Source organism: Hyalella azteca, unplaced genomic scaffold (assembly GCF_000764305.2).
Source record: "Hyalella azteca isolate HAZT.00-mixed unplaced genomic scaffold, Hazt_2.0.2 contig4513, whole genome shotgun sequence".
Classification (NCBI taxonomy): Eukaryota; Metazoa; Arthropoda; class Malacostraca; order Amphipoda; family Hyalellidae; genus Hyalella; species Hyalella azteca.
The window spans coordinates 39,869-52,800 of record NW_025934726.1 but is presented as its reverse complement, the minus strand read 5'-3'; the positions used below and the strand labels follow the sequence as shown (position 1 = coordinate 52,800).

Below are 12,932 nucleotides of genomic sequence, written 5' to 3'. Positions count from 1 at the left end.
TTAGAATTGAAGCTCCAGGTTTTCACTCAGACCAGGATATCTGGCCGACTGCGTGACCCGCCTGAGAAAATTTTTTCAATGCGAAAATGAATAAGCCAAATTTTATTACAATTTGTCTACTTCTTAATTTAAAACAAATGGGTAAAAGCCCATATTTATTCGACCTCTCCAGTGAGCTATTCAGAGTTTCAGACTTTCTTCGGCCGTCTGAGAAAAAAAAAATACATCGCAGCGGCGAGACTTTTCCATGTACGTGTTGTCTTATATAAAGGGTAGGTCTAAGGGATTAGGATCTCTTGAATAAACCTCAGGTGCGAGGAAAATTGTACTGGAGTATTGCTTACAGTATGGAATTCAAAATTGAATCCTTCTTACAAATATAAATTGGTTCACTTGTCGATAAATTGTTGTGTTACAGACGGTAAAGAGCGGAAGTGAAACAATACTTGAGATCTTTGTGCAGTGTCTTTTATTTTCGTTGATAAATCAAGTTGTATTAGTCAAAAATGGTCATTTGTATACCTTTAATTATTGAAATCATTTTTTTAGCGATCCAGAAGAGAGATAAGCTCAACCGCCAATAACATACCGCCTTATAGGGTTGATAAGACATTGCTGAAACTCAGTACGCTCACGAAGCAAAATGTAGCAAATATTGAGCTGGAAAATGAACGCACGAGCCAGCAATGCATTTGAGAGAACACGTCATGAGTTTGTATGAGTTATTATAACAGAATCAACTCGATTTATTGCACCTTCTACAGTATAACGAACGTATATGGATTGATTTAGATCGAGGAAATTAAAATGATTAATGCGAGGGTAATTAGAGAAAATGTAATTTTATCACACGATTAACCCCCTTGCAGGATATAATTTATTTTCAATTTAAATAAATGTTTCATATACTGAAGGTTGATTACACATGTGCAGTCTTATTATATTTATAGCTGAATTTGCTTTCAACAATATTTGCCGTCAACAATATATATACCGTCGTGCTAAGCGCTGGATGAGGTGGATGGTGCAAGTCACGAGTGTCATCAGATGTCCGCCAAGTTTATAAGTGCGACTTCAAGGATTTTTTTTTTTTGCTGTTCCATGAAGCGCCGAAACAATGAGGGTCTGGCATTTTAATTGTTCATTACAGTATGGTGCGCGTAACTGGCCCCGAAGTGTAGTTAAGGACCTAATGCTTATCAATATTACGGAATATTGATCATATTCGAACGCTGATAATGACTGGATTAGTTCATTGGATATTGGTTTCCATTCAAATAATTTAATCTCCGCCTGTCAAAATCTTTCGTCGAATTTCTTCACCATCGAACTTACAAAAATTACTTTTACCCTTCAATTGATGAATAAATTTGGGATTTAACAAAATATCGGATCAAATCATATCATATCGTTCAGTTGCGTCAATAATTTGGGGTATTGAAAACAAAGAATTACAGGTAAATAAATGTATTTTCTCTCATTTTAATACAGGACTGTACATAAGATGGCAAAGACGAATAATTTTATTCACATATAAAGTGCAAGCATATCGGGGCAACACACTGAAACATAACATAAAGTAATAAGCTATCAGGCAAGCTGCCGACCACGCACTGATGTGGTCAGGGAGCTCAAGCCTTGAGCACATCAACAGAACCAGTCAAATAACACGCACATTTCTACGGAAGATTTTTCTCCAGGCTAGAATTGTGGTATTAAATTTCATATTTCGCGCGTTAAAAACATAGTGAAGGTTTAAATTTTAATTGAGAATCCCACATATGTTCAGAATACTTAATTTGTACAATGTTAAAATAGTGACAAACTTTTTGTATCGCAATGAAAATGTAATCGAAAATTATTATATTTTTGTAGAGCGGTACAATATATTAAAAAATAATTCTTCCCAGCAGGCATTCCTCACACAGATTTCGTGAAAGTGACCTTGGTCTTTTAAGGATTTCATGTCACACTCCAAAGATCGATGTTGAGCCAGTCTTTCTCAACGTAAATTTGTTACGACCTCGACAGAAAGCCGTTGGCTGATAATAAAACGGGTGCCCGTGATCGATGGGCATGTATTACAAGGCGACGTTACAGACGTCATGCAAGTTTAATCATGCCTGGCTAATGGAAGGTTCTGAGGCCGAAATTGTGAATAGATCTAGTCATCTGTTACGCCAACGAGCGCCGACTGATTTGTTAAAGATGATCTTTCGAATTGAGTATAATTCAACTTCGGCGTTTTCCAATACATGAAGTTGAAGGCTTTGTGAGCAAAACATGATGAGTAAAATAATGAAAAAATGCCAAAGATTCCTGATATTCGAGAAGACCGGGAAATCAATAGAAGAAAATTCCACATATGAAAGCAATAGAACATTCGAACATCTTAGTTTGTTTCGCGATTACGTTTAAATGTTAGCAAATAGGCCAGTTCGCTGACACCTTCACGAAGCCCGTGTGATATGAACCAAGAGAAACAAACGGCTTTTTGGAAATCCTATTCAGGCTTTAACTCTACTGTGTAGAGGATGGACAGTTAGTTGATTTAATACTTGACCATTTCTGAAAACCTTTCAACTTAACAACGGTAAATATAATGTCTTTTATTAACTAAATGAAAAAACAGTGAGATGTTCGAAGTAATCCACTGAACTTGAAAATGATGATGCAAATCGAGAAGGAATACCTCGACGCATTACATAGAACATTCATCACAGAAGGAGAGCAGTATGGTACTTCAATCTCAAATGTAGTTTGAGATATATCATTTATTATAAAGTATATAGTTAGGTCTATGGTATACAGCAGTATTCCGCCTACACTAAGCTAAACTAAATTTTGGATCGGTGAGAAGGAAAGGCCTATTTAGTCTTTGGCAATTGATATGACTGATAAAAAGGTTCGCGGCAGGTTAAAACAAACATTTCTTTACTAAAAACCACAACCTGATTTTTTTTTTAATTTCGCAATTAAGTTTGTCTTAATCGAAGTAATACGAGGGCTGAACTACATATTAATCTGGACATGGCGTATTTAGGAAATGAAAAAATTCATATCATAACACGATTAGAAATGGGCACGATAAATATTCTGATGCAAGTATCACGCAGATATCGTGCAATACTCTAAGCCTACCTAATGCTATCACCAACCTCAAAAAGAATGTGGTTTATGGTAAGAATTCGGTTCAGGAGATATAAATGAAGCTTGTAGTACTTCAACCTACATAACTCCACACTTGAGGTGAGCATGAAAACTTTCAATACGACCCTGTTGAATTCGTCTCGAGTCTCGACATAATAGCGCTCTGTGTCTCAGAGGTCTTGTAACGCCACGAACCACTTTTAATGGACCGTAAAAGACAAGTACTATATGCAAAATCATTTAAAACAATTTATAAATGTGACACCGAGCACTTTTTATCTTTAGGATGTTTGAAATAATTTTCGTGCATAGGCGCATATACGAACTGAAAGTGACCGAACGAATACATATCAGCTATAATCATAGCATACTAGAACAAATTCGTATTACGCGTTAGAATCCGAAATGTCTTCGCAGGTTATTACCTCGAATTTGAACTCTATTTTGCGATGAATCTTATTCACAAACATTCATGCCCATCTGTCTTCAAAATATTTACCACAAGTCTTGGCTGAGTAAGCGTGAAAACCCAAAAAACTTATGATTGTCTTTTACAATGCATAATATTCAATTCCTGGCTAAACATTCGGTACTTAGGTTTCGATGATATTTCGACTGTGAACAAATTATAACAAATATTTAGGCTATAATGAAATCAGGAACAAAAGGGCACTTAATTATTGGGTGTTAAGCAGCCAAAGATATTCAGACAACACCTGGGGCAGCGAGTCGAGCAGCAAGGAACACCTAACTCGTGCTACCCGCGCCAAAATTCAACGAGACTCGCTTCAAAACCAACATCACACATCCATTATTCTTACGAGATAATTTGAGATCTCTCGAAACAATTACAATAACAATAACATTAAAACGGATATTTTCATTTTGCACAGTCCTGAATGATATTCCATTCCTTACACAAATATCGATTCTGTACCTGAATACTGAAGTCAATTACAGAAGTCTGATTCGACAAAATCGATAAACTTGTATAAAACAGCGGCAATGCGAGATTTCCCGACGATGAAATAGGCAATTATTGCGTATAATTGACTGCCATCAATTTTCTAGCAGTAAATTTCGTTTCAGTTTTCCATTAAAGTACATTACAAGATAATAAAAGACAACAAATGATTCAAGATTAAAAAAGTTTTTTACTATGGGTGAAGACCAGCGGTAGCGCCTAAGCTCCTAGCATAAATAGAATAGGGGCTATAGTAAGCTGATAATGGGTGAGGTGCGAGAGCTGAAAATGATGCCACCGAGAGAGCTGACGCTGGAGGCAAATGAGCTGAAGGCGGCAAATGGGTGAGAGAAGGCTTAGCGGCATACGGGTGATACCTGGCTGAAGCTGACAAGGGTGACAGCGGGGGAGTTGGGTACCCACGAGGCAGATGACCTGCTAGCAGTGGGTGTGGAGGGTGAAGTGCGTGGTGAAGTGATGCTAGTGTAGCTGCTGAGGCATCCACAGCAGAGGAAGTATGACTCCTGAGATGCTGCAGGAGTTCTTCAGCAGAGTTGAAGCGTTTGCCGCAGTAGCTGTCGCCTGATATCCAATTGCACACGTTCTGATGGCTGCTCACCGCTCCTCCCAACAGACTGGGATGTCCGTACAAACTGCTTCTGTAAATATAATGAAGTAGTGTATTAATACATTGCATATTGTCTTGTGTAGAAATTATGAACCAAATGATCAAAATAGGTGTTTATTAAAATTTGAATTTTGCAGCCCTATAAATTGATTTGTTAACATTCAAGTTCAAGATTTTCATGAGAAATGTCGGTAACATTCGAATTCAAGGAAAAAAATTATAAATTGCTTGATATATGAGTAGGTACGGTTGCAGGAGCGGTCAACGATCAAAAGATTGCGATCATTTATTCAATTTTAATTTCTTCGAGTAAAACAAAAGCTTTTCCGATAAAGTGGACAAATACAAATTAACAAAGAATGATGAGCGAGGAAGCGAGAGAGCGAAGAATGTTGCCTGTGGGTTGATCAAGGGAGCGTGTCAGTGGGCAATGAAATGTAGGCAGTGACCGTTAATTCGCTTGATAACGACGCCCTAAAACACGTTAACGTCTCGTAACTCTACGCTAGAGTTGAATGCTGGTCTCTAAAACAACACAACTACAGAGTTAACGACCGCCCCAGTCAGTTCCGTGGCCTGGTGTCTGGATAAATTAAGCTTTGTCCAATGACTGCGCCGCTCTGGATGCACGCTGCTCTAAGCAACACATTTGCATCACTAGACTCGTTTTTGCACGTGTCACAAGGCTGTATTCTTGGCAGATGTTAAAGTGAGTTATTCACTTTCTACCTAGAGTAGCTGCACAAGCGGCTTTTTCATAGCGTTGATTGTTCGATTATTAACAAATAGTTAGAAAGTATTTCGCTCGATTGTAGATGGTATAATTTTATGGCGGTGACGCTGATATTCGAAAAGAACACGGCATTATAGCCTGAATCCCTTAACATTTGTCTCTCAAAAGCACGCTGTGCGCTTATAACAAAAGCTTACATTCAGTCTGCAGCAAAAAACAAGTTTATCACAGAAAATTCATGGCCGGTCAACGAGCGTCGTCTTTTTATCCACGGCGACTTCACTTGGAGTCTTGACGATGAGTTTTATAGACGCATGGCAACGGTCGTCCTGCACTCTAATCTAAATAACAGCGCGCATGAGTGAGCAGCATATCTTCTAACAATGATTTGCATGTTAATGGAAGAATTTTTCCTGGCGTACTTCATCCATCAGGAAGTTTATCGCTCAGACAAGCAGTAATGGTTCCTTCTTAAAAGCACTCTGACACGTCGACACACGGCAAACATGCTTCACTTGACGTGATCATCAGAAAGTGACTTCCAGCGAAGGAGGTTTGCTGGCTAGCGGCGCCTACGATGTCGAAGAGGATCAAAACTGATCAAGCCGAGGCTTGCCGAACGTGGTGGCTTGAGATGAATAAAAGAAACTTATTGTTGAAACCGCGAGTGATTTGTGAAATTTGTAAGGAGCAGTGATTTGTTGATAGGCCTAAAAATAATTTAACTAGCATTTCTTTTGCAAAACGTATTCCAGCGTCAGTGCGAACTAGCAATGATGTTTAATGATGTTTGTGCTAATTTAAGAAATAAATTCTCACATTATAAGGGATTCTCATTGATAAATCTTGGTAGGAAATTAATCAGTGATTCAAATCGATGAATTCGTAATTAGATTAGTAATCAATAAACTAATTCAAAAGCATAACTTTATCGGCTTAACTTCAAAAAGTGCAGATCGAAATGTTTTTAACTTAAATTTGTATAACTTGAGCTCGCGCAAGGTGTGCGCTATTGATCAAGGGAGTTTATTGACCATAATAAGTATTATCTGTATCATCATAAGTATCATCTGTATCATCAATGAAGATTTATTGCGGCCCAGGTGCCGAGACGGACTCTGATGGCCGCCAGAAGGCTACATAAAACAACATATGGAGCTATTAAAATTGACTAATTAAGTCACAAAATAATTTTAATAAATTGTACTGATTTAGCGCTTCACATAAATGATAATAAATGTAAATAACGACTTTATAATAAAAAGATCCTATAAATTCCCATAGATAGTTTCATTATTAATAAGCAACCGCAGTAGGTATATTGCTACGTTATAAAGTGTTATAAAGTACAAATAATGCGCCGTAGATAATAAAGCAATTATTTCTTTGCACTAGAAATAATTATTTCTTTGTACTAGAAATAATTATTTCTTTGCTGAGAAATAATAATTATTTATTATTTTTGAATAATTTGCTGGATTATTTCTTTACACTCACAGTGCAGAGGCGGGCAGTGAGTGAAGTACGCTGGGTAGCGCCGCTGACAAATTTTTGGAGTACGTGTTGATTTGTGAGCACTGGGAGCAGCCAGGCGGGCAAGAGCCGTTGACGACTTGTGCTGCATGGGTATTGACTTGGCAGCCAGCACAGTACGGGTCTCGGCATACGGGAATAACGGTCTCGCTGCCACCCGTTGTTTTAACGCGAGTCCAGGTGATGTATGGGCTACTGAGTGCTGTGGTGAAGCTGCTGCTGCTGTGGCTTCCGGTAACTGCTGTGGTGGATGCAGTGGAGACCTGGTAATGAAGAAATTCTGGAATTAAAAAGACGAAAACGAGCAAATACATTCATAAAAAATTTTTGAAAACGTTCTGATAGCAAATTTTTTGTTAATGCAGTGAATTTATGAGTTTTTTTTTTTTTGACAATGAAGAGAGTTGAACTGCGTCAATCATTTCTCAAAAGTAAGGATGGAACTAGGTTAGGTACTTCTAATCTTGCTTCTGTATCTAGTTTTAAGCTGAGACATTGTGCGCTAAAATTCGAATAACCCTCAGTTACCGGCTTTAATTGCCATTGGACATTTTGTGACTAACTGGTTTTTGAAATAGTAACGTTTAAAAATATAAATGTTTTAATATGTTCCATTTCATGCCGATCCATCAAGAATCAATGTGGGTGAGCAGTGACACATGACGCTCGTTTATCGTGATATTAACCAACGCAATTCATAACGATTTGTCAGCCTTATAAAAACGAACAGATTCAATAAATCGACTCGCATGTGCATCAACAGGACCTGGATAGCAATTTGGCTCACACTTCCTAACAGAAAAATGACCACGATTGATGGCAGGGCAGTGCGGACGAGTGGCCAGAATGGCAGCCTTAGTCCCTAAACTTGCGTTCTTCAGCGGCCATAAACCTCATTGATGATAGAAGTCATATCTTTGAAGGTCTTTAATTCACCAAACGTACATTCTTCTCTTCCATCGATCAACTAAAGTCGCTTGATTGAAATGGATGTGAGCAGTAGACATTTAACTGCAACGGTACATTGCTGCTTGTGGATGATGGATATGCGACTCTGGAACTATCGTTTGTCATCCAGCAAACGTCAAAAGAAACTAATAAAAATGAATCGAAACTCGGCTACAATTCATATTTTAAGGCTCGTGCAACTTTGGGTTTTGATATATTCTCTGGCCGAATTTACTGATATTTTCTGGAAATTGTATGCAATTTCTTTCACTTTTTCACTTTTGATTGCCCATGCGAGGTGATTGCGTGGGATAAAAATAAGCATAATATTGACATCTGGTCTCGACATTGCAAGGAGATTATGATAATAAACCCTTTGTGAGGTGTTACTCCATGTTTCGTCGTTAGTGTGAAATAAATGTAGCAATATTTTAGGGACGCAATATGTATTTTTCATTTTAAATACCGTGAAGGAATTACTCAAGACTTGAGTGAAAAGAAATTGAGATAATCGTGAAATTCAACATCGGTTTTTGTGGAAATAATATCGATTGAAAGGATACGACATGTCAGGCGATACACTGTAAGATATCTAAATAAAAAAAGGTATATATATATCAATTACAGCAAAAGATAAATAATTTTATGGTTTTAGCGTGAAAAAAAAAGAGAGAACGAAGCTAAAATATGAGTCTCGATTCGCTTTTCTCCGTTTGAATATTTTACCATATACAATAGAAGAACTTCTACCTTGTACATTCGTGACCTTAATTTATTCAAAACAAGAAGTGAAAACGAACATTTAGCAACAACAAATATATCACTTAACCAGATACTTATCAGCACAAACAAAAAGAAAACCACTAAAATCTTGCCCGAGCATAGACTCACCTTGGCAGTTAGAGCTGCAAATCCAGCAGCTCCGAGGGGGTCGAAACCGAGGCCCAGAGCTGGGTAAAGTCCAGGTGAAAGTTTGTAGGCGGCCAGAGGGTCCTTACAGAGCTCACTGAGCCCAGATAGCGAGCCCAGACCCAGGGACGATGAGAAGCAGCCCAGCTTAGGCATGGCTGATAACGGGGACGAGGTTCTGACTGACGTCGACGACGAAGATGACGAGTATGAGGGAGTGTCGTTGTGGTTCCTGGTCAGAGAAGAGGACGAGGCTGGCCTCCCCGAATCACTTCCCCGCGACGACGACCTGTTGTGGTGGGGAGTGTGACAGCCGTTGACTGTTGGGGATCCCTGAGAGGGAGGAGAGAGTCGGGTGGGAGTTTTTCTGCAGGGAGAAGATCGTTCCTCATCCCCATCCTCTTTCTTTTTTTCGTAGGGTCTGAATGAGGCAATTTTGATGGCCGTGGATTCGTCGGAAGATTCGACGCTTGACGGAGATTTGGCGACCGGTGAGGATTTGGAGTCTTTTGGCTTGGCCTCGCCTTTTTGGGGGCCGTCCGAGCCGATCTGGGAACAGGTGGCGGCGAGTAGCGCCAACGGGGATTTCTTGGCGTCCAACTGCAGGAGGGAGACAGCCGTGAGACACAGTGATGGGGGGCAGGGGGGTTGCGGTGAGACTGAGATATGGGGGCAGGGGGGTATCGAAAATGCGGGAAGGCGAGTATACGGGGGTAGAGGCATCAGTGAGAGCGAGTATACGGGGTAAAGGGCATCAGTGAGAGCGAGTATACGGGGTAAAGGGCATCAGTGAGAGCGAGTATACGGGGCAGGGGCATCAGTGAGAGCGAGTATACGGGGCAGGGGCATCAGTAAGAGCGAGTATACGGGGCAGGGGCATCAGTAAGAGCGAGTATACGGGGCCAGGGGCATCAGTGAGAGCGAGTATACGAAGAAAGGGACAGTATACGTAAGTACAGGGAGAGCAAAACATAAGCAAGTTGGCAGTCATATGAACACGTAGGTATATTATTTCTGAAGACATAACGCAATCCAGCGTCGCTGCGCAGTGCAATGTGAGGGTACAAGTAATCATGAACAAACAGCAAATAATAAGAGTGATCGTTAACCGGTTTGAGGATTAAACGTCAATTATGTATGTTTTATCAAGTAAAAAATGCAGTGCGGTCGTGAAACGAATGGATTTTGGATGTGGTTTTATGTAATTTTGCCTGGAATAATTTGATGTTTAGGGAGTGTCTGAACATAATGCGCGTAATGGACGAAATTTCCCGATAAATATCCATGTATCTGCACGCCAAGAAAAATCTATTCATATGGAATGAACTAAGCTTTTACATAAAACTCCGGCAGCTTCCTGGAATATTCATGTATACTTCCCTAAAGACAAACACTTACTACCCTAAAGCCGGAACTAAAGCTTATGAATCGAGTTACTAAACTAAACTATACTAACTAAAGCTTATGAATCGCGGTTAGTCATTTTTATCCGTTCTCATCAATTCTCGTCTCAATTTATTTTTTTCGCTTGCTATTAAACTTGAGTGTAACGTGCCTTCGAAGTTCGTTTGAACCAGACGCCGCGATAACATCTTCGTATAATGATAATAATAATCAAACCCAGAATTTTTTATTTCTGGTTAAAGTCATTTAAAGTGAAGCAAATGTGGTGGTCAAGAACCTAGAGCATCAGTTTCCTCTTTAATAAAGAATAAGAACTATCATTTAAAGATAAATCGCACCCAATATAATCTGAACTTATTAATAAAACAAAGAAATTATCGTTCGAAGTATACGAGCACCACAAAATTGCCAGGCGAACATACATTTCTTTAATCGTTATACGAATAATTTGGTCGGCACTGTCACGATAATGTAATTTATTGATTTAAACGGTGGCAATTAAGTAAATAATTTGGCTTGAACGGAGACAATAACTTGAATAATTTGTTTATAACTAAGTGAAGAAAATAACTAAGTGAAGTGAAGTTTATAACTAAGTGAAGGTCGGCATTTGGTCACCGTAGACCATTCTGTAAATTGCAGTAGCGGAGGTTTCGATCGCCTAACTGGTCAGGCCGACAGAGGCGGACAGACAACACATTATTTAGACATCCAAATAAAATAGTCCTAAAAATTACGAAGGAGTCACAGGAAAAAGGTGATTGATGTATAAACAAATGCATTTATAATATAATATAAACAAATATCATATCACAGCTACGGATTTGACGTGAAGTGATAAAACTTTATAATTTGATAAAATTGATAAAACTCAGTTGTATAGATGAAAATAAGAGGTCCAATTACTCTGCCAAATCACTGTGATTCAAAACCATCTCGATTTTTTTATGGTCTGAAGTTCTGAACTCTAATAAACACTAATACAATAGCTTTTACTGGATGCCGGCGCAGTATAATAAATAATATGAAACAGATTAGCACAAGTATTTAAACATAGAAATGATAGAATTAAAGACACGATGAACATTCACACAATCCACAAAAATATTTTGAGCTCACACTTTTCACCGACACCAATACTCACTTCAATGGTATTGCCTTGAATGGGACTCAAATATTCAGGTCTAAGATATTGATTGGCTGATGAAGTCAACATTTTGTCTTTATTTTCTCTATCCACAGCTGTACGAGAGTAAAACGCACCACGAAGTAACGAAATAATTTGAGAACACTGCAAGCACTGGGCACGCCAGACACTGTTCACTGGGAGCAACGAGCGACACACATCCTCTATCGATGGCAGCAGCACACTGAATGGCCTCGCTGGATTTGAGCGCTGACACATCGACGCCTCACCCTAAACCTCGCATCGAATTACCCTGAGCGCCGTCACATCCCTGTCAGCACCTTACCCTAAACCTCACGACTAGTTTTTTCGAGTGCTGACACTCCTGTCAGGAGCGTCGTCTACAACTCGTGTAGAAATATCCTAACCGGTGACATATTTCTGCCAGCAACTTACCCTAAAGTCCTAAACATTGCAGCGAGTCGCACCAATGAGCTGACACATTTCAGCAAGCACCTCACCTACAGTTTTGCGCTGTCAAAACCAACATCTCACTCACAATCATTTGCCAGAAAGTTTCTTGTAAATGATTTCTGCATCTTTGGTACTATTAAATTTGTTGCCGTGGCAAATGGTACAGTACAGAAATACGGAAGATTCAAATTACAATGTGAATGGTCAGGAGTCAAATGGTTTGAAGTGGTGAGTTCCTCCCACTGTTACCACCTTTCAGAAAAAAACAGATGGATATTCATTTTAGATGAGCTTATTAGTATGCCGGTTACTTTACGTAATTGAGTTTACGGGTAAAATTACACGAAAGCTAGCAATCTTCGCGAAAGCATCATACGTAGATGACCGTTGTAATTATATTTCAACTTTATTTTATACTCAGAAACAAACTTGCTGACGAAACTCTGATAATTTGTAGTGATAATTGCCAGCGACATAAATCATTGACGCGATGACAAGGGATTAACAAGAGTGTGACGCTTTCATTAGAATAACGAGCTTGAGATGCCTGCTGTAACTCATTGTTTCGTAACCATAACAAACGATGGTGAAAGAGGCATTAAAACCGGCCGTAATAGGGGGACCACAGCAGCTTTGATACGGGCCGAGCCAGGCTACCATTGGCTAGATTTTTTTAGTTCTCTGAGCGGCGATGAAAGGCTGTTGCTGATTGGTGGAGGATTGCTTGGTGTCATCACTTAACATGATGAATAGACGAGTGATGACTGAAGCTCACAGCCACCGATCAAACGAACGACACTAATGATCTGACACAGACCCTTAATGTATCGTTCGTTCCCTGTCACTTTCGTCCGACCTGCTCGCTAACACACCGCGTTCCTCCTGCTTGCACCAACTTGCAGTAGTAAATAAACTCTCAGCAAATACGATGCAAAATTGAAGTTTAAATATATACGTAGCTTTGTAAATTTGTCGGGAAATTGATTGAGCCTTTAGTGGGTTAACTTAACTTATAATCCCGTCCACAAGAGCTTTCTAAACGATCGTTCAGAGAGCGAGCAAG

At 39.3% G+C, this 12,932-nt stretch overlaps 1 protein-coding gene across 1 annotated transcript; it reads right to left on the bottom strand.

Moving 5' to 3' along the window:
* Positions 1 to 1,451: 1,451 nt before the first annotated feature.
* Positions 1,452 to 11,668, bottom strand: LOC108681284 (zinc finger protein Noc). The gene is made up of 4 exons (XM_018170308.2): positions 11,414 to 11,668; positions 8,848 to 9,465; positions 6,973 to 7,271; positions 1,452 to 4,773 (listed from the first exon to the last, which is right to left on the bottom strand). Exons 1-4 carry the CDS (start codon positions 11,483 to 11,485, stop codon positions 4,308 to 4,310), a joined length of 1,455 nt encoding a protein of 484 aa, XP_018025797.1. The 5' UTR covers positions 11,486 to 11,668; the 3' UTR covers positions 1,452 to 4,307.
* Between the last annotated feature and the right edge of the window lie 1,264 nt (positions 11,669 to 12,932).

Coding starts and splice junctions, on each gene's coding strand:
- LOC108681284 (XM_018170308.2), bottom strand. CDS start 11,485: ATGTTGACTTCATCAGCCAATCAATATCTTAGACCTGAATATTTGAGT. Junction 9,466..11,413: donor TTCAAGGCAATACCATTGAA/GTGAGTATTGGT, acceptor TCCCTCCTGCAG/TTGGACGCCAAGAAATCCCC. Junction 7,272..8,847: donor TTGCAGCTCTAACTGCCAAG/GTGAGTCTATGC, acceptor CTTCATTACCAG/GTCTCCACTGCATCCACCAC.